The sequence below is a fragment of the Notamacropus eugenii genome, chromosome 1, assembly GCF_028372415.1.
Source record: "Notamacropus eugenii isolate mMacEug1 chromosome 1, mMacEug1.pri_v2, whole genome shotgun sequence".
Lineage (NCBI taxonomy): Eukaryota > Metazoa > Chordata > Mammalia > Diprotodontia > Macropodidae > Notamacropus > Notamacropus eugenii.
The window spans coordinates 606,084,362-606,111,834 of record NC_092872.1 but is presented as its reverse complement, the minus strand read 5'-3'; the positions used below and the strand labels follow the sequence as shown (position 1 = coordinate 606,111,834).

General features: G+C 39.9%; 3 protein-coding genes across 16 annotated transcripts in view; 1 reads left to right on the top strand and 2 right to left on the bottom strand.

The window, feature by feature from the left end:
- LOC140519182 (uncharacterized) overlaps positions 1-27,473 on the top strand; it is a 237,613-nt gene that overhangs the window by 42,046 nt on the left and 168,094 nt on the right.
- LOC140520647 (uncharacterized) lies at positions 8,141-26,439 on the bottom strand. Of its 9 annotated transcripts, none has more exons than XM_072634701.1 (7): positions 23,230-23,670; positions 18,678-18,790; positions 16,574-17,871; positions 16,296-16,497; positions 16,080-16,206; positions 13,416-13,529; positions 8,141-12,492 (listed from the first exon to the last, which is right to left on the bottom strand). In XM_072634701.1, the coding sequence occupies exons 4-7, from the start codon at positions 16,353-16,355 to the stop codon at positions 11,501-11,503; spliced, it is 1,293 nt and encodes a 430-aa protein (XP_072490802.1). In that variant the 5' UTR covers positions 16,356-16,497; positions 16,574-17,871; positions 18,678-18,790; positions 23,230-23,670; the 3' UTR covers positions 8,141-11,500. The 9 variants fall into 9 exon arrangements, with proteins under 9 accessions (XP_072490802.1, XP_072490806.1, XP_072490804.1 ...); XM_072634705.1 differs by lacking the exon at positions 23,230-23,670 and adding an exon at positions 23,039-23,163; XM_072634703.1 differs by lacking the exon at positions 18,678-18,790 and having other exon boundaries at positions 16,574-16,666.
- Positions 26,538-27,473, bottom strand: part of LOC140520653 (zinc finger protein 2-like) — a 30,780-nt gene continuing 29,844 nt past the window's right edge. For all 6 annotated transcript variants that reach the window (XM_072634750.1, XM_072634747.1, XM_072634746.1 and 3 more), the window contains one exon: positions 26,538-27,428. In XM_072634750.1, coding sequence (XP_072490851.1) covers positions 26,683-27,428 — 746 coding nt within the window. In that variant the 3' untranslated portion in view covers positions 26,538-26,682. The remainder of the gene's footprint in view (positions 27,429-27,473) is intronic.

Genomic DNA, 27,473 nt, shown 5'->3' with positions numbered 1-27,473 from the left:
ACAAGTTATTCCAGGCTTTTCTAAAACCACCTCTGTTATCATTTCTTAGTGTACAATATTTCATTACTTTTGACAATCCCAGACTGATGAACAACCTCTTAGTTTCTTTTTTAAAATTAGACTAGCTAATAGTTCATTTTATTGTTTTTAGAAGAGCCTAGTTTAATTTATCAATTTGCTGGATTATTTTTGGCTTTTTAGAATTTTATTTTGTTGTTTAGTAATGATTTTTAAAATTTGTTGCATTTCTAGTTTTGCCCAATTCATTTATCTGTTCTTTCTCTTTTTTGTTGATGAAAATGTTTAGAGATATACATTTTACCCTCAGGACTTGTTTTGGCTTCCTTCCCTAAATTTTCAAATGTATATTTATTGCCATTTTCTTTGATGAAATTATTTTTTGTTTCTAAGATTTGTTCTTTGACTCACTAATTATTTAGTGTTGTTATTTAGTTCCAATTAATTTGTTTTCTTTAAAGTCTTTTTATTGAATATGATTTTATTATGCTGTGAATCTCATTTTATTATGCTTTGCTACATTTGTTTGTGAGGGTTTTTTTTTTTATCCTAACATACTGTCAGTTTAAAGGAGCTATGCACTGGTGTGAAATACGTATATTCCTTTCCATTCCAAATCAGTAATTAACAAGAGAGCTAGCCTGTATAACTTCTCCAAAATTTTATTCAGGACCTTAATGTTTTTCTTGTTTTCCTTTTTGCTTGATTTGTCTAAGTCTTAGAAGTAGACATTGAATTCCTCAGCTATTATAGCTTCACTGTCTACTTCTTCCTGTAAATTATTTAACTTTTTCTTTAGGCATTTAAATGCTGTGCCATTCGATGCATTATACATTAATTCATTATCCCTGGTGTCTTTAAGTGTGATAGAGTTTCCCTCTTTATCTCTTTTAATCCAGCCCACTTTTTCTGTTTCCTTTTCTCAGATTATGATTATTACCTCTGATTTTTTAAATTTCAGCTGAAGCATAATTAATTTTGCTCTAGCCCCTAATTTTAAAGCTGTGTGAATCTTTATGTTTTTAAGTGTGTAAACAACATATTGGATTCTGCTCTCTAATCCATTCTGCTATCCTCTTCCATTTTATAGATGAGTCTATCTCATTCATGTTCACAGTATATTTCCCTTCCTCCTGTCCTCTTGTGCTTTTTCCTTTTCTTGCCTCCCCAACACCCTCTTAATAAAGACATTGCCAATATGTGAATTTGAAGAGAGTAATGAGAGAGGGATGTGCTCAGTACTAGTATAATATTTGATTCAGTCAGCTTCTGTCTTCTTTTCTCCTCCCCAAGATCCCCAAATCAGGCCCTTTCCTTCCCTCTGCTTCTTTATCTGCCTTTCCCTTTCCATTTCTTCCCCTCCCTTCTTCCCTTCCTTTTTCTCCCTCCCCATTCTCCCCTCTTTTCCCCTTCATCCTCTGATGTTAGAATTTCTTTTACCTAATTCTAATTTCTTTTTAAATCTTCCCAGTGCTGAACACAAGGGTTGGTTTATAGTGAGCTCTTAACAAAGGTTTGTTGACTGACTGAACTAACGCATTTCCTACTTCTAGACTCTCCAATTTATCTCCCACATAGCTGCCAAAATAATTTTACTTAGAAACATAGTTTAATAAGGTTACTCCCTGTGGTATGCTGGTAAATGTTTTACAACCAGCTTCCCAGAAATAAAAATGTACATACAACATACTTTTAAGTTTAATCTTTATTATTAACATTTACTCCATCACTTTCTAAAGGCTAGATAAGCAACAAAACCATAATTAAAGTCTTGATATATAGCATTTGCCTATGTTCAAGGTGTAAATGCCTACACTGACAATTTAACAATTGACTTCCTCAAACCAGTTTCAGTTGAGTCCAACACACCCTGGCTAGTTCCCTGCTGAAAATTTTTCTTTGGCTACCTATTGCCTGTAGAATAAAATACAAACTGTTGCCAGGTTTTGAAAAACTCCACAATCTAGCTCCAATCATTTTTTCTAATGTTATTTACGCTTTGTGTACTCTTATCCAGTCAAACTGAAATGCTAGCTGTTTCCTGAACTCAGCATTACATTTCCCCACATCAATGCATTCTCACAAATCTTCCCCACTGCCCTCTTATTGGAATTCATTCCCATATGGCCCAATCTCAGCCTCACAAAGTGCTGGGCTCTCACAGACAAGGTTTTATCTGGGCAGCTTAACCTAAGAAAATAACTTTTTTTTCTCATCTGTTCATTGCTTCCATATGAAATTACTATAGGAAGTCTCCAAATATAAACTCACATTTAGATTTCCCCAAAATGTGGGTTAAAGAGTCTTGTACAAACACTCAAGGTAATATATGCAAGTCACACATGGGACAACCTTTATTTCATCCCAAAGAGAATACAAACTATATACAAAGGACTCATAGGAATCCTTAAAGAGGTGCAGGATTCAAATAGCCTTTTGCCTCCCCTCTAAGAATGAAATGAGCTTGAGGTTGCTGTCAGGGAAACCTTTTGACATTCTGGTTCCTTTTTCCCACAGGGTCCTAAACAATTCTTCTCCCCTATATTCATAGTTCTACCTTGTGACTTAGACCTCTTCTAGATGGTAAAGATACTTTGGGGGCTGCTAACAAATAATCCTTTTTCAGCTGAACTTGACCTGTCTGATTAACTCGTTAGCTTTGTTTGACAAATAAGATGTTGCTTAGAAACAATGTAGACAGATTTCTTTCTTCAAGAAGCATGCTGTTCAGATAATCTTCCCCTTCTAAAAGGCTCTCCAGGCATTCCCAAAGCTAACACTGCCCAGACATTTCCCTTTTCTGACTAGAGAGCTAAATTCTGGAATCTTTGTACGTAAAAAATTCCCCTTCTTTTATATAAGCATTGTTCATGTACTACCCTATTGGGCCAAATGAGAGTGCAAATACTGCTTTTACTATATTGCTTATGATGCTTCTTTGGGAAATTTCAGTGCTCTGGATGCTGCTGTCTCTTGAGTTAAAGTCCCCTCATAGGAATTCTCTAATCTCTGATCTAGCTAAGAGGCAAGAGACTTTGGAGATGCCCCTTAAAAGTCCTCAAAGACCCTGTTGAGTGAAATGGATTTCCATACCTAGCTGTGAGTGTGTTCTTCCTCCTTTCACCAGTTCAATTGTGAGGTTCAATTGTCAGCCACTCCTCCCACCCCTTTCTTTATGTGTGTACAGATTTCTACTTTCATACTCCAATTATGTGAAATAATTTTCCCCGACCTTCTCCCTTTCCTCGATCCTAGTATATTCCTTTCCTTCTCCCTTTCCATTCTTCTTTTAAGATCATCAAAATATAATAGAACCACTTCCAAGCTCTCTGTATAATTAGACTCCCTCTATAACCCCTTATGATGATTATAGGATTCTTAGGGGACACATATCATCTCCCCATATTAGAATGCTAACAGTTTATCCTTTTTTAGTCCATTATGATTACTCAGGTTTACCTTTTAATGCTTCTTTTGATTCCCATATTTGTTTTTTTAATATTTCTATGCATCTCTTATCTTTACATCAGGAATGCTTGGAAGTCTTCTATGTCATTAAAAATCCATTTTTTCCTCTGTGGGATTATTCTCAATTTTACTGAGTAAGTTATTCTTAGTTTTAAGTCTATATCCTTTGCCTTCTGGAATATCGTATTCCAAATGCTTTACTCCTTTATAGTGGTGGCTACTAAACTGTTTGTGATCCTGACTGTGGTTCCTTGCTACTTGAATTCTTTCTTTCTGGATGCTTACAGTATTTTTATCCAAGATACAAACTTTCTAAAAATAAGAGTGGATTAGGAAAAAGATAATGGTTACAAGGGACAATAAGAAATATTAAAGCAAAGTTAAAAGACTGAAAAAACAGAAGAAAATGTAAGGTATCTCAGACTGGAAAAGAGATTATTTAAGAATCATTTGTTTACCTAAAAGCCCTGAGAGGAAAAAAAGAGTCTTGACATCATGTTTCAAGAAATCTTAAAAGAAAATTGTCAATTATCTTTGAACCAGAGGATAAAGCAGAAATAGAAAGAATCTACCAGTCACTTCCTGAAAGAAACTCTCTGAAATGGAAACTCCCTAAATCTAGAGCTTCCAGAGGAGAAAAAAATACTGTAAGCATCCAGAAAGAAAGAATTCAGGATACCAACTTGTTAATTCTCTTCCAATTCTTTCTTTCATGGTTCTCATTTCTTTTCTTCTAGCACTCTGATTTCATTTATTTTTTTAAACATATATTTTATTTTTCCCAATTATGTTTAAAAACAATGTTTAACTTTCATTTTTTAAAAATGTTGAATTCTAAATTCTCTTCCTCTTTCCCTGAGAAGGCAAGAAATTTGATATAGATTATAGAAGTACAATCATGTAAACCATATTTCCATATTATCCATCTCGCAAAAGAAAGCATACCACCTTCCCCCAAAAAATAAAGTTTAAAAATGTGTGCTTTAGTTTGTATTCAACTGTTCTTTCTCTGGAGGTGGATAGAATTTGTCTTCATAAGTCTTTCAAAACTGTCTTAGATTATTGTATTGCTGAGAACAGTTAAGTCATTTATAGTTCATCATACAATATTGGTATTACAGTGTACCATGTTGTCCTGGTTCTGTTCACTTCACTTTGCATCAATTCATGTAAGTCTTTCCAGGCTTTTCTGAAACCCTCTTGCTCATCATTTTTTAAAATAAATTTATTTCAGTTTTCAACATTCACTAACACAAAATTTTGAATTTTAAAATTTCCCCCCATCTTCCCCCTCCCCTAGCCCAGGACAGCATGTTTTCTGATTACCCCTTCCTCCAAGCTGTCCTTTTTTTCTATCACCCCCTCCTCCCTGCCTTTATCCCCTTCCTTTCTATTTTCCTGTAGGGCAAGATAGATTTCTATACCCCATTGCCTATCTATTTCCTAGTTGCATGTAAAAAATTTTTTTAACATTCATTTGAAGCTTTGAGTTCCACATTCTCTCCCTTCCACTCTCATCGAGAAGGCAAGCAATTCATATAGATTATACATGTGTAGTCATGCAAAACACTTCCATAACAGTCATGTTGCGAAAGACTAATTACATTTCCCTCTATCCTGTCCTGCCCTCCATTTATTCCATTCTCTCCCTTGACCTGTCCCCCCACAATAATATTTGCTTCTGATTACCCCTTCCCCCAATCTGCCATTCCTTCTATTATTCCCCCTCTCTTATGCCTTTCCCCCTACTTTCCTATAGGGTCAGATAAACTTCCCAATTAAGTGTGTATGTTATTCCCTCCTGAAGTCAAATCTGTTGAAAAGATTTATTTCACCATCATATCCCAGCAGCCTTCTCACCCTGGAAGATGCCTCCACCACCAAGTCCCAAAAGCCTTCTTATCTGACAAGTTCCCTCTACAGAGAGATCCCTGTGGTATGTTCCTCTGGTTGGTCAGTTTTTCCCAGAACATTTATTTTAAGGAAGCATCCAGGCCAGCCATTGTCACTCCTTCATTCCTCCCCAAGCTCCATTCCTGACCCTCTGCACTTTTTTCTCCATGCTCCCCATACTGGCACTTTCTCCTCCTGCCTCCCCTCCCTATCCCCTACCTCCACTCCACACCATTTTTTAGCTTCCTTGTATGTGCTGTCTTCACTATTATGTATTAGAATGTAAGCTCCTTGGCGGCAGGTATGGTCTTTCTTTTTGCTTTTATTTGTATTTGTATTCCTAGCACTTAGTATTGGCAGCTTGGTGATACAGTAGATAATAAAGACCAAACAGGGGGAAAGAAAGCCAAAAGATTCAAATCAAAATCACAGGGTAAAATAACTGACAATGGGACAAAGCACCAGGAGAGAGAACTCTAACAGGAAGACAGGAATTTTTCTTAAGAAATTACTTTCTTAGGGGAACAGAAAGATGGAATATAAGCTTCTTGAGGGCCACAGCTTTATTTTTTCTTTGTATTCCCAAGAAGTAAAACAATCCTTGTTGATTGACTAACTGAAAAGGGGGAAGTAAAGACATTTGTGAATCACTGATGATTCCCCATAACATGCTCTGAGCTGGCAACAAAGTGGGAATGGGAACAGTGTCAGAAACATGTGCAAAGTGTCAAGCCATTCCATTAGATCAATTAATCAGAGATGTCTGCAAAGGAGAGCCCACGAGCCTATTAGCTACACGGTTTGTCTATTCATTACATGGGATGATTGTACTAGATGTACTCTAAGGTCCTGTTCAGCTCTGTATCTACACTGCTATGATCAAAACACAAAGAAAGATACGGGGGTGGGTGTAGTCAGGTGTCACACTGGGGAGACCAAAGAGCCCATGGGTCTAAAATACTAAGTTTGGCTTTCAAATCTATAGCATATTCCATACTCTCAGATTAATTGTGGGATCACTAGATAATGAACAACTATGAGAGCATATGGATTAATGATCTGAGCTGAAATTCAATAATGTTAGTACACTTCCATTGTTTCTAACAGAATCAGCCTAATTAGAATACTTTCCAAGAACTGCTCTTCTCACTCCTTGGTCTCAGACCAACCCAGGCAGGAAGTGAGCAGGGAGAGAGCCTAGAAACTCAACCAGAATGCATAGAATATTGTGATCCCAAGCATAAAGACTTGCTTTCTTCAAGCATCCTCTCAAGGGTCTTTGTCCTGTCCATAGGCATGGGCCTTGGACATGGGTTCTTTTTCATTGTGCTTACAGATGGATCTTCCTATTCCCTATCCCCAAAGCTGAGGCCTGGAGGTTTCACTAGATTTATCCCTGCATATGGTGTCAATAAAATGTGTTCAGGGGGATAGCTAAAACTAGTTACTGAAACTGGATTTCCTGAGCTTATTTTAGTCTAGAGCTACAATTAACATTGTCATCTGCAGAAGAGAAGGTAATCCTGTATCTTTGCCAAGAAAACCCCATATGAGGTCACCAAGAATTGGAAATGACTACACATTTTTGGGTAGCTAGATGGTGCAGTGGATAGAGTACTGGGCCTGGAGTCAGGAAGACTCATCTTCCTGAGTTCAAATCTGGCCTCAGATACTTACTAGCTGTGTGACCCTGGGCAAGTCACTTACCCCTGTTTGCTTCAGTTTCTTCATCTGTAAAATGAACTGGAGAAGGAAATAGCAAAGAACTCCAGTATCTTTGCCAAGCAAACCCCAAATGGGGTCACAGAGTTAAACATGACTGAAATGCCTGAAGAATAGAGAAGTTTGAAAGGAAGGGAAATTTTTTGTAGGTATAAGTAACCATCAACAATTACTGTGGCTTAAAATTCTCAAGGAAGCAGGAGAATGAGTTGTAAATGTGTGTGTGCGTGTGTGTGTGCGTGTGCGTGTGTGTGTGTGTGTGTGTGTGTGTATCATAGTCTGTCCTTCCCCCTCCCTAACCCCATGATAAGGCTTTGTAATTTGATTTGCTGCTTGATTCCATTTCCACACAGGAGTACGTGAATGTTGTGATTTAAGTCTTAGGAAGCCCCTGTTACCTAAAGATGTCTACCCTACACTACCACAAACTCTACCATGTGGAGATGTTATCAAGCAAATAGGGAGTATTATGTTATGGGGTGGCAATTCACACCTTAGTATGAAATCAGGGAGAATGAAAGTAATAGAAAAATGACAGGTAATTTTGGACCACGGATAAGAGGCTGATGAAGGAGCATCTAGACAGAGCAGAATGGCAATAGTCTTTAGAGGAGGCTTGATGGAGATCAGAGATTTAAGCTTCATAACAAGTTGGGAGCAAGGTAGGCATAGGGGCTAGGCAGAAGAAAAAGTGGGAGTGGGTTTAGAGGACCAGGAAAGAGACTAAGGGGCTGAAGTGTTTGAAGATAAGGTCTAATAGACTATGGCCTGATTAAAGATCTTAAATGGCAGGAAGAATTTAGACTTGATTTTTCAGACAAAAGGGAAACATTTAGAGCTTTTGAGCTAGGAACTGATATCTTAGGAAAGTTAGTCAGCTATATGCAAGATGCATGAAAAGGGGACAGAATTAGACACAGGAAGACAGTAGGCAGACCAAAAGGCCCTGTCTATGCTGGTGGCAGAAGAAATGCAGAGAAATAGGCAAATCAGGGTCGGTGGGAACTGGTGTCCAAATGAATATGAAAGCAACAAGTCATTCTTTTATTCCACAGATATTTATTGATCATCTACTATTTGCAAGGCACTGAGGGAGCAAAAAAGTCCTGACTCCTAATCAGGCTATTTTGAAACTGAAGAGCAGTGGACTTCAAATACAGTATTGCCTGTTACTTCGACTGATAGGGTCTTGGAGCCTGCCTCAGTTTCCTCATCTGTAAAATGAAGGGATGGGACTAGATGGCTTCCTAAGTTCTTTCTAGCTCTAAATCTATGATCTTCTGTATAAAAGATAACTTAAAAAGGATAGCATACAATAGTTAACATTTCTTTATATGATACTTTTATGTACATTCTCACGTGAGCTTCCCAGCTCTGAGGTAAATATTATCTCCCTCCCTCCCATTTTAGAGATGAACAAACTGAGGATCAGAATCCAGCAGCTAGAAAGTGTCAAAAGTAGGTTTCAAATCCAGACCCTTAAGTACTGAATTCTTGCTTTGCCACATTGTCTCTCTAGCAGGAATAGTACAACTAAGGCTTTCTAGGTACAAACGAAGGCTAGAACAGTGCAGAAGAAAGAAAGAAATCACTTCCCTTTGAGGTGAGTCTTGGAGCAATAGGATTTTAGTGAGGGCAATACAGGCAAAGGAACATCCACTCCTGTGAGCCAGAAGTCAGAGAAACAGCACAAGGGGAGAGGGTCAGGGGTCAACATGGTGCTCTGGGTGGAGGAGGAATTAGGGTGGATGGGTAGGGTGGAACCAGACTGTGGAAACACTTGAGTGTTAGACCGAGTCTGGACTTAATCCTATAGGCAGAGAAAACCTGATGAAGGTTTTGGAACCAGAGTGAGGAATAATCTTAGCAGTGGTTAGCAAAATTAAACCAGCAGCTGTATAGAATGGACTGAATGAGAGCCTCAAGGTGAAGAACTTAGGATGGCTGCAAAAAAATGGGTGTGAGGGGTTAAGAACCTTAATAGGAAAATGTTAATTGGAATGGAAGGAATGGGTGTGAAAGAATACATAAAGGAAAAAGACTGGCCTTGTCCAAAATGATTTCAGGGTCTGGACTGGGAAATAGAACACTACGGCCATTGACAGACATAGGTTTTTTGAGAAGTAAAACTGGTTTGCAACACCACAGGTAACACGTTTAGTTTTTGATGTGTTAAGTTAAAAATGGAACAAAACATGACAAATGGAGAGTTAAGACAACCCGAGTTCAACTCTTATCATTGATACATACTAGTTGTATGATGCAGAGCATATTATTGAACTTCTTGGTGCTTGAGGGACAGCTAGGTGGCACAATGGAGAGAGCACCACTGGAGTCAGGAGAACCTGAATTCCAATGTGCCTCAGACGCTGGCTAGTGGTGTGTCCTTGGGCAAATCACTTAATCTGTTTAACTCAGTTTCCTTATCTTCATGCATTCTGAAAACAGTAAAATGGAGATAATAATGGCACCTGCCTCCCAAGATTGTTGCAAGAACTGAGATATTTGTAAAGTACTTTATAAACCCTAGAAAGTGCTATATAAATGCTAGCTATTCTTATTTTATAAGTTGTAGAGAAGTTGCCAACTGCATTTCTATTAGTAGTTGTCTCACCAAGAAGTTCCCTATTCCAGTGAAATCAGTCTTTGTGTTCTAAGTTTAAAGTGATAGAGGAACAAACAAATTGAGATTTACCTCAGGTAGTTAGCACTAGATGACAGGACCACAGATACGAGATTAAGAAAGCAGACTGTAAAGACTTAGATGCCAGAAGGAAATGCTGCCATCCCATCCTGCCAAGTTAAAAGAAAGACACAAATATTCTGGCCCTATCATAAGCCAACCCATATGAGTTATGAAGAACTCAGAACATTTCTCAAACCAGTTCCCTCATGGTTTTGATGCATACTGTTTTCCACTTTCACTTGCCCCACTGTACTGGTCTTTGCATTCATGGATATGCTTACTTGTCTCCTTGGATCTGGTACCTCTGTGCCCCTTGCAGCCTACACTTCACTAAAACCCATGTGTAACTGCATGAACACACTCAAACTTTGGTGCATCCCAGCTTTCAATGAGATTGACTGTGTTGCTACCGAAGCTCTATGTACGGAACAAATGGAGAAGAGGAAAAATGCTGGTTTATTGGCAAGGCTGGTTGCCTATCCAGATGAATCTCTTAACTTCCAGGGCTTCCCATGTTCTACGGAAGGATTCCAACATCAATGATGAACTGAGAACGAGAAACATGGTAGTGGTAACTGAAATCATTAAGTAGCTTCTCCTAAAGGAGAAATTTGGAGAGATGAAACCAAGGCCAGTCTTTGGTTGAGAAAAACTAGTTATAAGCAAGCAAGAAAGAGTAGTGTCCCACTAAGGTGGGAGGCATAAAAATGAGGTTGTACTGTTATGCAAACAGAGGAAAGCAGCAGTCAAAATTATCATATGGAGTAAAATGGCAGTAGGTAAGGAATAATAATAGGCCACTGGATTTTAACAGAAGAAAATCACAGGTAACCTTTGAGAAGTAGAGCATCAAGGGTTAGGATGTGGACAGGTAGTGAGAAAGTAGAAGCAATATGTAGGTTCAGTTGGAGGGGAGAATGGTGAGCCTAGTATCATATCTCTTTGTCAGTGTGGGAAGCCCAGCACTTAAATGGCCTAGAAGCAAGAGTAATTTAAGCTGTTAGTGGACCAGATACAATAACTTAGGTCTGAAAGCTAGAGTTTATGATAAATAAAGTTTAGAAGGGCCAAAGTTCAAATAAAGCTAGCATCCTAAGAATCAGGACATAGGAAGACCCAAGTCAGGAGCTAAGAGGCAAATCCCAGGAAGCTGCCAAGTGGAGCTGAACAGAATCACGAGCAGAGCTAAAAGGCTGGTGTGTAAAATGTGTGCTTTGTCAAAATGGACAGAAAGTATTGATAGTCCTACTGTCAGGGTTTCCAGGTTCTTAAAAAGCTACTGCTTTCGGCTTTAGGTAGAGGCATCCATAACCCAATACATATGATCAGATAAGGGAACATGTATGTCTATGAGGGATTTGAGAGTCTCTTTCAGTATCTGTGTCCCCTCCATTTTTCCCTTTATGATGAACCCTAACAATGACTAAGGAAAACTAGTTTTGGTGGTATTCCTAGAGCTGCATTTTGCTTTTAAGATACTTGATTCTAAATTTATGATACAGGACCTATAGGCTATTTAAAGGACTTAGGAAGCAAAAGAAAAAGGAAAAAAATAGAATGGCAACCAGAAATGGTAGCAGATTTAAGAAACGTTTAAAATCAGTCTCCCCATCTTAATATTTTAATGGGAATCTCTTTTCCCACCTTAAATACTGGCAATAGAATAAAGTGAAAGGATAGAAGTTTTCCCCAAATTCATAATATTCCCAGGGTTTACTCTTTGGCATAACGTCGCTGATGTTGGATAACAGATGACTTGCTACTGAAAACCTTTCCACATACACTACATTCATAGGGTTTCTCTCCAGTATGAGTTCTCTGATGTCGGTTAAGGTGACTTCTTTGATTGAAGGCTTTTCCACATTCACTGCACTCAAAGGGCTTCTCTTTACTATGAATTTTCTGATGTTGAGTAAGGGATGAGCGATCAAAGAAGGCTTTCCCACATTCATTACATTCAAAGGGAGTCTCTCCAGTATGAGTCCTTTGATGTCGAATAAGGGACGAGAGGCCAAAGAATGCTTTTTCACATTCGTTACACTCATAAGGCTTCTCTCCAGTATGTGTTAGTTGATGTCGAGTAAGTATGCTTTTTTGGCTGAAGGCTTTCCCACATTCATTACATTCATAGGGACTCTCACCAGTATGAATCCTTTGATGTCGAGTGAGAGATGATCGGTCAAAGAAGGCTTTCCCACATTCATCACATTCATAGGGCTTCTCACCAGTATGAATTCTCTCATGTACAGCAAGAGATGAACGGTCATAGAAAGCTTTCCTACATTCACTACATTCATAAGGACTTTCTCCTGTGTGAGTCATCTCATGTCTCCTAAGACTGCTGCTGTGGCTGAAGGCTTTCCCACATTCCTTACATTCATAGGGCTTCTCTCCAGTATGAGTTCTCTGATGTCGATTAAGGGAAGAACGATCAAAAAAGGATTTCCTGCACTGATTACACTCATGGCCTCTCTCTTTAGTATGTTTTTTGGTAGGATTTACTGATATTTGCTTGAAGCTTCTCTCAAGAGGAAGTGATTTTTCTCTTGTCTTCCCTTCAGAGTTGTCCCTCTGCTTCTCCTCTCTGTCTTTAGGTACAGAAATCTCTCTTCTGATTCTTTCTGTTAATGTACCTAGTGGTCCTTCTTCTTCAGCAATGTTCTGCTTTGGAACTGATTCCTGGATTTCAGGCATATACCCCCAGCCTGAAAGCAAAAGAACATACAAATGTAATTTGTGGTAAGGACAGAGCATTCTCTTTCTGTGAAGAAAACAAAATACTCTAGTGGAAAAAAGCAGAATTAAACCAAAAATAATGAATACTGGGTATTCATGTTATTGGGCAGATCTCCAAACCAATCTTGTAAACTGTGGAAAGTTGAAGAAATAAGAGAGGAGAGGAGAGCAGAGAAAAGTACCAGGAAATCTGGAGGTAGGTAGGGGATTATCTCTAATCAATGTGAGCAGAAAATATGAGAAGACTCCACTAGGAATATGGCAGCATATTGTTATGGTTAACTTTAAATGGAGGGGAAAGTAATGAGTAGAAATATTAAGGAAAGGATAAGAATTAGAATGGATGTGGGGAGATACAATTTTAGTAAGAAAGGGTGGTCTTTGGAAAAGATGAAGAGAAGGAAAGAACTGGTGGCTGGCAACATGAAAAGAGAAGCAAAGAAATAGCATTTGAGGAAAAAAAAGAGATTCTCCTCTACCCCCTAGGTCACAAAACGTAAGAAAGCTTTGCTGTCTGGGTCCATTACAACAACAATCTAGGGTAACTGAAGAGACCTAGTTCACTAAACATCTGACTGAACATCCCATCTGTCTGGTTCTCTTTCACAGGCAGCTGGGCAACTGTCTTAACACTGATTTGGAGATAGGAAGACCTCAGTTCAAAGCCAGCACCAGACACCTTCTAATTGTGTGATCCTGGCAAGGCACTTAACCTCTGTCTACCTTAGTTTCCTCAACTGTAAAATGAGGATAATAATAGCACCTATACAACAGGCTTGTTGTAAGAATCAAATGAAATATTTGTAGAAAAATATGCTTGGCACAGAGCCTGGCACAAAGTAGGTTCCACATAAATACTTATTCCCTTCTCCTCCCCCTTTAAGCTACTTACCTAGAGAAGTATTTCTCGGTATTGCTTTTTCTTCAATTCCTTGCAAATCAAGTATCCAAGGCTCTTCCCCTTGCTCCAACTGGAAAATCACATCAGGTTTAGAAATGGGAAGCCCTGTTTATAGAGAAGAGAATGGAACAGCACAGTTTGAATCTATCCCCAAAGTCAAGTCCTATGCCCTTTTTCTGCAAGGAAACACAAGGAAAATAATAGATTTATATAACATGATCATTTGAAGGACCTACAACATCTAGCCCATGTTGCCTCCTACAGGACATGACAGCGTACAGGACACGACAGAAAAATACAGAAGTAGTAGAAGACATTTTTGAAGAAGCCTCTTGGCTTGTGTTTCTAGGGCTTTCGTGGGGTACAATGAACTACTTATTTTCAACTCTAAGAACTGCAGAACTTTAATTTTATAAATAGGAACAGAAATACCTAGTCTCCAAGGCCAAAAAAGGATAGAAATCTCTGGCCTGAATGACAAACCAAAACTCAAGATAACCAAGTCAGGCTCCAGTCATGACCAATTTTTACAATATAACTTCACCCAAAGAACAGTTGAAGTGGTGGCCTCCTTCTCTGTCTTAAATAGCTACTCTCCGGACCTTGTCTGATTCCCTTTTTGCCTGGTGCTTTATTATTCCCCCTTTACAGGCACAATTAGCTCACACTTTCTTTAGTCTTGCTTTCATCTCATCAATCCCTGGTCACACTTCTTTTCTGTAGCATGCCCTTCTCCCTTCTTCTCTCCTATCTGGTTTTAAGAATAAGAGGCTTCATTTCTATTTAGGGTCATTTTCCCATAAACTGCAAGTAGGAGACAGGCAGACACTTTAGGCACTTTCATCTTTTCTCCATATCCCTGGTCTCAGAAAATCCTATTTTTTCTACTATATTTTCTCATCATAGACAATTACATAGTTAATGTAGTTTCCTTCTAAGGTCCCTTGGATATTCTGTTACGTACTGTGTCTGTCTAGTTCACATTTGAGGTACTTGAGGGAATTCTTGATGTTTTTATGTGCCATGTTAAAATTTCATCTGTGTCTCTTCCTAGGTCTGGATTCTCTGCTAGGTTTTCATCTCCTTCTAAATCTGTGTGCATTTCCTACCACACTGTTGTTGTTTAGTTGTTTCAATAGTGTCCAACTTTTTGTGACCCCATTTTGGGGTTTTCTTTGTAAAGATACTAGAGTGGCTTATCATTTCCTTCTCCAGCTCATTTTACAGATGAGGAGACTGAGACCAACAGGGTTAAATGACTTAGCCAGGATCTCACAGCTAGTATCTGAGGCTAGATGTGAACTCAGGTCCTCTTGACTCCAGGTCTAGTGCTCTAACCACTGTACTGCCTAGCTGCCCTTTTCTACCATATAGGGCACCTACTCCTCCTGTCACCATTGTTGAAGCACTCATATCTTTTGAGATCCTTATCTTTACCTAGTCTTTGTGCAAACATTAGGACTTTTCATCCTCAGAGTTAGATAACAGTCATGTATTAAAACATTTCCTATAAACATGTATTAACACTCCTCTACTAAAGGCCTGTCATGCTTCACTGAGGCATAGAGCTAATGCTGAGTTCTCCAAGGCCAGGCCCATATCCACCTGGGAAGTTTTCCAAGAGGGGCCTGTTTGACAGACTTAGCAGCTGTAGTCAGTGATCAGGCTGGCTAAATTCGGAGAGCCTCATCACCAGTTTGTTGACTGATGACTGAATGTGTTGGTCACAGAGACTCATGAAGATGGTCTATGAACTTCTAGCAAGCTTTGTGATCTGGGTTAACCATAGGAAGTCCCCACATCCACACCACTAATCCTCAAAGTACTAAATAGTTACTCTCACACACTCTTTCACTCTTAAGATCTACAGCCTCTGGGAACCAACACTAACTCTACTTAGTGTAGATTAATCTATACACTATATACTAGTATACCTGGTGTAGATTAAGACCTGTCCTGCAAGACACAGCAAGCAGGCCTCCTTACATTGGATGTGTCCATTTTGAATGCTGTCAAACTTGAGTGTTTTTTGCTCACTGGAGGCCCAGTTTCTAATCAGGAAGCAGCTTGCAGTTATTTGGCAGAAACGTGAACTAGATAAAGTTGTTAAGCTTTTCATAATTAAAACAAGACATTTCACCAGAATTTAACCAAAAAACAACACAACAACAAAAAACAAAGCAGCCAGGTGGCACAGTGGATATAGCACTAGCCCTGGAGTCAGAGGACCTGACTTCAAATCCAACCTCAGACACTTACTAGATGTATGGCTCTGGGCAAGTCACTTAACCCCAACTGCCTTTTAAAAAAAAAAAAAGACAAGGTATACCTGGCAATGGACTGAGCTTCCCTCCCCTCAGGTGCAAGTCCTGGATAGAGCATTTCCTCATGCACCCAGGTGTTAAGGCTCTCTCCCTCCTCAAATTACCTGGTATTTACCTATTCGTGTACATGCTGTACTCCATTCTCCTAGCAAAATGGAAATGCCTGGCAGTGGCTGCTTTTTGTTTTTGCCTTTGATATCCCAAGTGCCAAGCATACTTCAGGCACTTAATGAATATTTACTAAATTAAATTTACTTACTTCCATTTAGTGAAGAGCTGTATTGTCTTAATATAGGGCCAATTCTGAATCACAGGATATAGCCATCCTTACCCAGTGAGATGAGGTTTCTATAGTTCTCCAACATTACATCTCTATATAGGTCCCTCTGAGCAGGGTTCAGCTGCTGCCACTCCGCTTGGGTGAAGTTAACAGCCACATCCTTGAACGTGACTGATTCCTGAAACAAACAGATTCTGGTTCACTTCCTAGGAGTGAGGCTCCTAGGAAAAGGAATCCAATTAAAAGTATTAGATAGTTTAGACATACAAGTGATTCTGATGAGGATAAAGGACAACTCCTGCGTATTGTAGAATAAGGTAGAGGCATGTAATCCAAGGCAGAAACACCAAGTCATTGTGCCCATCCCTAGGCTTCACTAAGGGAGGCACCACAGCAGGGAACACTTCTGAAGGTGGGCCCAGTTTCCTAGGAATGAATACTGGGGGCCACAGCTGGATGGAGAAGATCCCTGATAAAGGAAGGAAAACTATATACATTCTGGGAAAATGGGATTGAATTTCAAGAGAGAAAAAAGCCCAAGTCACCTGGGAACTGGCTGTCAGGAACATGGGAGCCATTTCTTATTCCTCTTCTTCTAGATTTCCCTCTTAAATAAAGGCAGTCTTGAGAATGCAGGGCTGGGGAAAAAGAAAGAGGACATGAGGGAGGCTGGTCTTATCTGATTACTCCTAAATTCATCAGGCCAGAAATCTCCAGTGAGTGTGACTTTCTTTTCCATACCCTATAGAGATGGAGGTCAGAAAGAGCATAGGTCTTCTCTCAAGATCAAAGGGTCAAGAATAATAATAGCTGTGACTTTGACTCTATCTATGCTTACAATACACTAGCAGAGAAAGAGCTCTTAATCTGAGTCAGGACTCATGGCTATGTGATTTGTAACAAGACTCAAGCTTTCTGTGCCTCAATCACTTTCAAAGGAAAGTATTTCTTCCCTGTTTCCCATGAGATATAAAGAATAAATGTTTTGACTTCCCCAGCTGCCTCATACCTATATGATATGAGCATCAAAGAGCACAGTAGAGTAGGAACAACACAGAACTGGGAATCAGGATACTTTACTCTATGAAGGTATTGACCTATCTGTAAAATTGGGATAATGATTCAACACATGATTTAAAAATTAGAGTATTCCTATAGACTATTCATTAAAATCATATTTAATATTCTCCTTAGGAATGCTTCATATCAGAGAATCTCAGAAACCACTGAATACAACCTGTACCTGAACAAGCACTCACTTTACCACACACCTGACAAGCTGAGGACTCAGTCTAGTAAGAAGAAACCATCCTACCTCTCCTAGATGCCCATTTCTCTTTTGCGTAGCTCTCACTGAATTTTCTCCTCCTTTCTCTGAGACTAAGGCCACTTTTCAATTTCCATACATTCCTCTGAGTCCTGCCTTCTAGCAGAACCAATTTCTTTTCTACAGAACAGTTCTTCATCTCTCTCCAAAGACTTTTGGTTAAGTTACCCCCCAATTCCTTCCACCAGTCCCTGTCTCACAGGTTTTCCAGAAGGCTGAAGTGCCCTACTATGTACCCTGATCTCCTCCTAGACACACTCCCTCTCCTCAGCTGTGTGCCTAGAACTTAACACAGAACTTCACGTTTCTTGACCACAGGGTAGCACTTTTGCCTCTTTGGGGACTTAGCTTATTTTGGTGACGGTGTCACTATTAACGTTGCACAGGACAGCATAAGCCTTTCAGACTGTTGCACCCAGTGGGTTTAGCTTGAACTTGTAGCCCATTTAATCCCAAGCGTTTCTTCACATCAGGATATTGTACCCTGCCCTCTTCATACACGTGGACAGTTGAATTCTGGAACTCAAATGAAGAACTTTATTTCGTCCGTATTAAATACGATCTTATTCGATTTAACCCACTGTTCTAAGTATTCAAGGTCTTTTTGGTTCCTGACTCTATCATCCCCCATGTGAGCTATCCCTTTAAGCTATATGTCATCTACAAATTTAACATGCGTGCCTCTTATTTCTTAATCAAGTTATTGGCAAAAATATAGACTAACACAGGGCCAAGGACAAATCATGGACACCTCATTAGAGAACTTCTTATTAGTTGATATTGGCCTATTAGAGTAGTCTACCAGTCAACCAGGTCCAAATCCATGTAATTCTACCATCCATCTTATCCACAAACACAGTGTGAAAGATTTTGTTAGATGTTGTGCTACAATTTCTGCATAGAAAATATCTACATGATTCCCCTGATAAAGCATTCTCTTTTTGATGGGGTGAAGAATAGGATCATACATTTATAATTTCATCTATGTAAAGAATGCCTGGTATATAAACACGTTCCAGTAATTCAAGTGACTGTCCAAGGTCACACAGCTAGTATATGTCAGAAACAGGATTTGGATCTCGGTTTTCCTAAGGATGTCCCTATCCACCATGCCAAGCTGGCTAAGTTATCCTGATGAAAAGGAAATGAGATTAGGTTGGCATGAACTATTGTGGCAATGTTAGATTTCAGTGATCACTGCTTCCCTAAGTGTTCTCATGTTATCTCCTTAATAATATATTCTAGAGTTTTTGCCAAGAATTAAAGTCAAATTCACAGCAGTTTGCAAAATCTACCCTTTCCCAAAAATTGAGACATATTACCTTCTCCATTTCTCCAAAATCTTCCAAAGATCTCAAAAGAGAATCACTTGGTTTGGATTTTTATCCCTTTTGAGCCATTTTTTTGTTGGGTTCCCAGTGCAAAGACTGTTCTCCTTGGAAGAAAAACGGGAAAAGAGCTGAGTTGTCCAACTTTCTCACTGGTATCTGTTATTCCATCCTTCCTGAACAGAGGTCCTTCCCTTCTTTGATCTTCCTCTTGCCCCCAACATTACTGGGGAAAAAATCCTTTGTGTTGTTCTTAGCTTTTCTAGCCAGCCTTGTTTTATTCTAGGACTTAGTGCTCCTGCCACACATCTCGCAGGACCATGCTACTTTTGTTATCGTCCTCGGCTACTTGACTTTGCTTCTATATTTTATACGTATCTTTTAAAAATCTGACTTTCTGGATTAATTCCTTTTGCATCCATACTGCATTCTTCAAGCAGTTTCCCTTTTTCTTCCTAATCAGGATCATTTTCTCCTTTTCAGAATTTCATAATTCTCTAGATTTTTATATGTTTTTTTAAGATTTCTAGACTGCCTAGTTTCTAGTAGTAGACTGCCTTTGCTCTTTTTATTTCAATGCTTTTGTCCCTTTTCTGAAAAATTCCATGGTCCATGCTTGTCTGGCCAGATCCTTGCAGTTCAATACCCTGCATGTTCCTGCCTGTAACATCAGAGACAGGAAGCCTATCAGATGCATTTGAGTAAGAACTTGCTGACTTAACAAAATCACAGAATTTGAGTTAGAAGGCCATCAAGTCCAACTCATAAAAAAAAGTCCCCCGTGATAGCATATCCAACAAATGGACTTCCTTTAAAACCAACGTATAATTAAACTGCCATGGTATAACAGGTTATGAAGAATCTATTTACCCCCTATATGACCTAGGTAGTGGTGCCAGCTTTTTGGAACCTGGATGTTGTGCCAAGTCCTAAGACCAAGATCATCATTGATCCTCCTGGTGTGGTCTTAAAGATGGTGACTGCCAAGGGCCAACAACTAAAACTATGTTTCAGCCCTTCCACTCCTGTTGAGACCTACTGATATCCTTTGCCCCTCTCCTTGGTGTCTCTTAGGATTTATGCCTTACCAATTAATCAATCAAGAAGCATTTATTAAGCACCAATAAACACTGGGGATACAAATTTTTTAAACATGAAACCATCCCTGTACCCAAGGCATTTATATTTTAATGGGCGTAGGGGAGAGACAAGAGCTACGTATATAAACAAAATATGTACAAGACAGTTAAGGTTATTTTGGGAGGTAAGTCCCAGCGGTTATGACAAAAAAATAAAATTCAGAAAATATCAGATTCAGGAAGTGGCTTCTAAGCTGACATCTGTAGAATGTCATGTGTGAGGAGAAGCAAGAGCAGTCCCTGGCACATAGCAGATGTTTATTTAATAAATGCTTGTTGACTGACTAAAGGTCAATTTGGCTGGATTTCAAAGCACAATAAAGGGAGTTAGGTATAATGAGATTGAAAAGGTAGGTTAAGGCCACTTTGTGAAGGACTTTGGATACCAATCAGAGGAATTTATATTTGATTCTAAAAGTAAGAGAAAATCATTAGAGTTTGGGGGAAAAGGAGGTGATACAATCAGACCTGTACTTTAAAGAATATCACTGTGGCAGCTGTGTGGTTAATAAGTAGAAAATGGGAAGAGACTTGAGACAAGAAAATCAATTTGAAAGTTATTGCCATAGTCTAGGCAAGAGATGAGTGGCCATGTGAAGAGTCTGAATTCTACAGATGTTGTGGACATAGAATCAATAAGACCTGGTAACTGGTTGAATATGGGGAGGAAAGTAAAGTAAAGGATAACCCTGAAATTATAAGTCTGGGTGACTCCAAGATGGTGCTGTCCACAATATAAACAGTGAAGTTAGGGCTCTACTTGTACCACAAACATGACTGTTTCCCAAGTTTCTGCCTTCAGCCTTCTTATACTGCCATCAGCCTCTTCAAGATATCATCTATTCCCATGGCTTTGACTATCACCTCTATAAATAATGTCACCCAAATCTATTATCTCCAGCCCTGCCCACTCTCCTTAGTTCCAGTCTTCCCTAGCCAATTCTGTAATTTGGTTATGCCTTTCTCCACAACAGCAATGGTCCTTCTTCCTCCATTCCATTCTCCCTCCCTCCCATGCCTCAAAAACCTAGCCTGTAACTTGCAATTGACTTTGTTTTTTTGAGTGAGGGAAGGCTGTGCAGGTCACCAGCCTCACTTCTCCTTCAGAGCCATCTGAATTCGTCGACCAGCTATTCATCAGGATGACTGGAGATGACCCAGGATGAGGCGATTGGGGTTAAGTGACTTGCCCAAGGTCACATAGCTAGTAAGTGTCAAGTGTCTGAGGTGAGATTTGAACTTAGGTCCTCCTGACTCCTGCACTGGTGCTCTACCTACTGCATCACTTAGCTGCCCCAATGGAAAGTGGAGAAAGAGGTAGAAGGAAACTTTAGAGAGGTAGGGGAAGAACCAGGAAAGTCAGTGTCATAGAAGCCAGGGATGAGAAGAGGGGTTTCAAGAATTGATAAGTAGTCAATCCATCACTGAAGAAATAGGCACTGAAATACAAGAAAGCATAAAACAGTCCCTGTTCTCCTGGAGTTTACAATCTTAAGAGACATAAAGTATATAAACATGAACTGATAACAAAAACTGACAATCAATGATAAAAGTCAAAATAATGAGGACAATAAACAGTGGGTTCCCCTTTTTTTATGCTGTCACTCCCATATGGAATGCCTTCTCTCCCTCTTTCAGGGAATACAAATTCATACTTTCAGGTGGGAAGAGAAAGAAAAGCTTTGTAGAGAGCAAGAGGACAAAAGGTCTCAACTTCACATCATTTGAAGATTGGTACAAGGACAGAAGATTTGAAGGTGAGTTAAAGTCCTGGTTTTCAAAAAAAAAAGAAAGAATATGGAATCTGCAAACTACAGGCTGGTTTCACTTTAAGTCCTACAAAAACTCTACATTTTTTTTAAACCAAAGGAATAGTAAAATCTGAAACTTAGACAATTTTTATATCCACTGAATTTAAATCTTACCACTGTGTTACCAGTTCCACAGTATCAGCTTCCTCATCCTACTTACAAACGGACCTCTCATTTCAGTGGCATGGTAGGCCCCCAGTAGACTTTTTCCCCAAATTTAACAATGTTTTTCCTAAAATGTAGTGCCCAGAACTGAATACTCCAGATGTGAACTAACCAGGGTCAGTGGAACTCTCACCTCCCTAATAAAAGCAAGTGACATTGCTATAGACTTTAAGGATTTTGGAGTGCTCTCCCCACTAAATCTTATCTTCCTACTGCTAGGAATCCTTTCTCCCTTAATGTGACCTAATATTAGCTGTTTTGACTGCCACATCAGACTGTTGATCCATACAGAGTGCAAAGACCAGAGTGCAAAGTTCAAAGGCCACTGAAATGAGAGGTCCCTTTGTAAGTAGGATGAGGAAGCTGATACTGTGATTGTCAAGTTAAACGTAAGATCATATTGCCTTCATAAGCTCCTTGATGGGAAGGGCTGGCTTTCTTTTTCACCTTTGTATCCCGAGGTGAAGGAGACAAGCACCTACTATGTGCCAGGCACTGTGCTAGATGCTTTACAAATATATTATTTGATATTAAATGCTTTTTGAACAAAGGCACGAAATCAGGGGTGGTGTGAGCACCTCTTTTACAAGGACTATAAGGAACTGAAGTCTGGAGAAGTTAGTGAATCTTGCCCAAGGTCCATGCTAACCGGGTCAACAAACCCAGGTCCAAGCCCAGAGCTCTTTCCACCCTACCCCACTAGCTGTGGTGAGCAGTAAGGACCAAATCATCCCACTCCCCCTTGAGTTTGAGTGATAAATTATACTGAGGATAGACTGGGCTGAGAGTGGGAGAAAATGGACAGCGGAGTGATCAAAGTCTGGACTAGGGTGGAAGCAGTGGGAATGTGGAGGTCACCCCCAAGAGCCCCTTCTGAACCAGGGGGTTTCATGAAGGGGGAGAAAACTCCTACCTCTTTATTAATTACTTTCTTTTGCAATTCTACGTATTTCATTTGGTCCAAGGAGCCTCCTACCCAGCACTGGGTCGAGAGACCGAAAGGAGAGAGGCAGGAGCCCCAGGGCACGAGTCTGATCCCCTCGGTCTTTGACTCCCCAGCGCCTGGCATGGGTCCCCGCATTCAGGAGGCGCTTACTGAATGCCAGCGGATGGGCAGCCCAGGAGCCCGGAGTACAGGGGTGCCAGGCTTCCACACGGAGATACCCAGACCCACATCTGAATGGACATCGACACTCTCGGCGCCACCCACGATGACCCACGAAATGACACGAACACTCACGAGGGCGGACACGAGAGAAGTCCTAGCTGGGGTGCTGCCTGGGAGGATAGTGGAACCTCGGCTTCCGCTGTCCCCCACCCCACCCCGTCTCTGCCGTAGGGGTCCGCACCCCACGCTCCCCACAGGCCTCTCGTGACACAATCTCAATCTCCCACACCTACGCAAGCGCGCGCCGACAGAACAGCCTTTACCTCCAGACCAAGGATGGTCCAAAGTCCTACACTTCGGTTCCAACACGCTACTACGCCTGCGCACCCGTTACCACCTCAAGCCGTTCCAAATTCCACCCCCGGGGACTTCACTTCCCGGAGGGCTCCGCGGCGCTCCGCCCCAGTGCGCCCTGGAGACGGATTTTGGGAAATCGAGTCTGAATGGGAGACGATATGGCTCTATGAATTCTGGGAAATGTAGTCTTTTCTGTAGACGTGGTTGCATTGCCCGAGAAAATGAAGCAGGGGGGCGTGAATGGTTAAGGAGAAATTGAGAATGATGTGTTTGCCTGAGAAGTCAGGAAGCACAGCTGTGTCTACTGAAGGCCCTGCAATATCTTAACATTTTCGAGCACAACCTCCTGTAATGGAGATCTTTTAATTGCTACGAGATGCTAAATGGAACAACTCAAGTGTAATTTGATCATTAGAACATCAAGATTTCAGTCTCAAATATGCAGGATGCCATATATTTGAGGTGCTGCATTTCAGAATTTGACTATGTAACTTACTCTTACTCACTAGCCCATTTTAAAAGATTTTCCCATCAAAAAACATGACAAGTCAACAAACTTAAACACTTACAACTGCTGTACATTGTACTGAGTAGACGATACAAACAAAATCCAAGATAGTCTCTGTCTTCAAGAACACGCATAATATGGGAGACAATATGCAAAATACTATGTATAAACAAGATAACTTAGATATAATCTCAGAGGGAGAACGCTGGCATTGAGGGACTCTAAGAAAGGCTTCTTGCAAAAGATGGAATTTGAGATGAGATGCAAAGGAAGCCAAAAGTTGGAGATAAGGAGTGAGAGCATTCGAGGCATGGGGGACAGCCAGTGAAAATGAATGGGAAGAGGTCAGTGTCACTGGATTGCAGAGTACCTGGAAAATAAAGTGTAAAGACTGGAAAGGGGCCAGGTTTTAAAAACCAAATAGAGGATTATATATGTGGTCCTGAAGGTAATAGAGAATCGCAGGAGAGACCAGTGGCACAGTTAGATTTGCACTTTAGGAAGTGCACTTTGATAGCTGAGTGGAGGATGGACTGGAGTGGGAAGAGACTTCAGAGAGGAAGATCAACCGGCAGGGTGGTGCAATAGTCAAGGCATCAGGTGAAAAGAGCTCTGTTTGGCTTTCATAACCTAGCTTTTTCCTACCTTTCCAGTCTTCTTACACACTACTCTCCAAAACATACTCTGATCCAATGACAACTGGTTATGAATAAAACACTCCATCTGTGGGCTCTAGGCATTTTCTCTGGCTGTTCCCCATGTTCAGAATGCTCTTCTACTTATGTTCTGACTATTCACCTCCCTGGCTTCCTTTACATCTCAACTAAAATTTCCTCTTTTACTGGAAGCTTTCCCCAACCTCTCTTCATTCTGGTGCCTTCCCTCTATTAACTACTTCCCATTTGTCCTGCATACAGCGTGCTCTGTATATATTTGTTTGCATATTATCGTCCCCATCAGAATAAGCTCTTTGAGGGCTTCTGCATCATTCTGTATCATCAGTGCTTAGCATAGTGCCGGGCACATGGTAGGTTGACTGATTAACTAGAGCTGTGACACTGTTAGACTAGAGGAGGGACATATACATACAAGAGATGTTTCCAAGGTCAAACTGATAGGACTTAACAATAAGTTGGATATGAGGGGTGAGAAAGTGTGAGGAGTCCAGCTTGGGTAATAATTTAATAAATTTTATTTCCTTGTTTACAAAGAAATTTTTTTTAAACTTAAAAAATAACACTTAAGTATGCACATATAACCCAATTATTTTTTTTTAAAGTATTCCTCTTAGTAGGTATTTCTTGTTTTTAATTCTTGGTACAGTCAGAATTTGTTACCATATTTATTTATATATATTTATTATCATAACTACTAGGGCAGCTGGGTGGCACTTCACAGAGCAGTGGGTTTGGCAAAATGACTAAACAACAGTTTAAGAGTTCTTTTTAGTTCATGGGATGATTATGGTTAAAACCTCATGGTGGTTTTTTTTTTTTTAATGAAGTTTATGTTATCAACCTGTTTAAAGTACAATAATAATTTCTAATGATTTTGAAGATTTCTGCAGTAGGATTAAGTAGATGTCAATCCCTGACCTGTGTAAGCATGTTTGACTCCAGCACCACACAGCTGCCTAATGAAAGCAGACTGATCTAAACTGGGGCAAGGAGGAAGGGGAGAAAAGAGGTGAGTAGGGGATAGAAGTAAGGAACATGAGGCTAATCCAATAAATAAGTTAAATGAAAAATATGAGATAGCCTATCTAAGAGCTAGGTAGGGAAAAAAGGTTAAGTGGAGCAGAAGGTGGAAGAATAGGAATATCAAAGAATAAATCAGAGAAAAGATGAGATTTAGGAAAAATGAACAGTCAAGAAAAGAAAGAGGAGGGCTATACATTATTTAATTCCATTGCAGAATAGCACATAACCAACATTCACGCTAATCCATCTTCCACTCAGTTGTCAAAGTTGAATTTTCTCAAGTGTAGATATAACCATTTCAATTCCCTGCTCTCTCTACCTCCAAACCAAATTTAAATCTTCTGGTATTTAAAGCTCTTCATAATCTAGCCCCTACTTAACTTTCCAGTCTTCCTATACTTTATCCCCTTCTATGCACCAGCTACACTGTCCTACCTGCTTTCTCCTACCCTGGGCTTTTGCAATGGCTGCCCCCATGCCTGGAATACTTTATACCTCCCCCAGACCCTGCCTCCTTATTTCCCTAGATTCTTTTAAGAGTTCAAATCCCACCTTCAGGAAGCCTTTCCTGGGGTTCCCAGCTTCTGGTGCCTTCTTCCCCACTTCCATCTACTCTGTATACACCTTGTATGTACCTTGAATGTCTCTGTCAGAATGTAAGATCCTAGAGGACAGGGATTGTTTGGTATGCACAGAGTTTAGCATAATGCCTAGAACACAGTAAGAACTCAACAAATGCTTCACTGATTCAGCCCTGTATGAAATGTCAAGATATTCCCAAACCATCCCAACCTTAGAATCACAGTTAATTATTCACTAGGAAAACTTGACCTACCTGGACATCTTGCCAAGGAAGTTATATGCTTTAGGAGGATAAGGAGATTTTTAACTTTCCTCTTGAATATTTGTGTCATTCTCAGATTGAGGCCCAACAAGGCCAAGAAAAGTCCATTTTTTGAAAAATTTTTCAGTTCATTTTGTACTTGAGTATCTGACAACAAGCTCATGACACGCATACCACTTGCTCTTTTGCTGAGAAAAATTAAATAGCAAGTAGAAGTGGTAGTAAGTGTGAACAACAGGTTTATTTTAAAATAAGGGAGATTAATCCTAAGTTTTTATGTGGTCTCTCACCATGCCTAAGTTCTTGAGCGTTTAATAAAGTGACAAGTTTGGTTGAAGTTTTCCCAAAATTCATGATATTCCCAGGGTTATTCTTTGGCATAACGTCGCTGATGTTGGATTACAGATGACTTATGACTGAAAATTTTGCCACACACACCACATTCATAGGGTTTCTCTCCAGTATGAGTTATCTGATGTCGTTTAAGGTTCCGTTTCTGGATGAAGGTTTTTCCACATTCACCACATTCATATGGCTTCTCTTTACTATGGATTTTCTGATGTTGAGTAAGAGATGAGCGGTCAAAGAAAGCTTTCCCACACTGATCACATTCGTAGGGCTTTTCCCCAGTATGAATTCTCTGATGCCGATTAAGATGTGATCGGTCAAAGAAGGCTTTCCCACATTCATCACATTCATAGGGCTTTTCTCCAGTATGAATTCTTTCATGTATAGTAAGGGATGAACAGTCAAAGAAAGCTTTCCCACATTCATTACATTCATAGGGTCTTTCTCCTGTGTGAGTAATCTGATGCCGCCGAAGGCTACTTATATGTCTGAAGGTTTTCCCACATATGTTACATTCAGAGTCTCTCTCCTTACTGGAATTTTTGGAGGCACTGATTGAAACTTTCTTGAAACTTCTCTCTTGGGAAAGGGATTTTTCCAATGTCTTCCCTTCAGAGTTTTCTCTTTTCTTCTCCAGTCTAACCTCAGGAACAGTAACTTCACCTGTGGATCTTTCTGTTAATATCTCTGGTGATTTTACTTCTTCTGAAATGTTCTGCTTTGGAACTGACTTATAGGTTTTTGGTCTTTTCTCCCAGCCTGAAACTAAGAGAAAATAATGTAAATTAATATGATAATGATAAATATAAT

What these genes read in the sequence shown, in the direction of transcription:
- LOC140520647 (XM_072634701.1), bottom strand. Translation starts at nt 16,355, where the DNA reads ATGCCTCTACCTTATTCTACAATACGCAGGAGTTGTCCTTTATCCTCA. An exon ending in TATCCTCATCAGAATCACTT is followed by an intron (nt 16,207 to 16,295) that starts GTATGTCTAAAC and finishes TGTTTGTTTCAG; the next exon opens with GAATCAGTCACGTTCAAGGA. An exon ending in ACCGAGAAATACTTCTCTAG is followed by an intron (nt 12,493 to 13,415) that starts GTAAGTAGCTTA and finishes TTTTGCTTTCAG; the next exon opens with GCTGGGGGTATATGCCTGAA.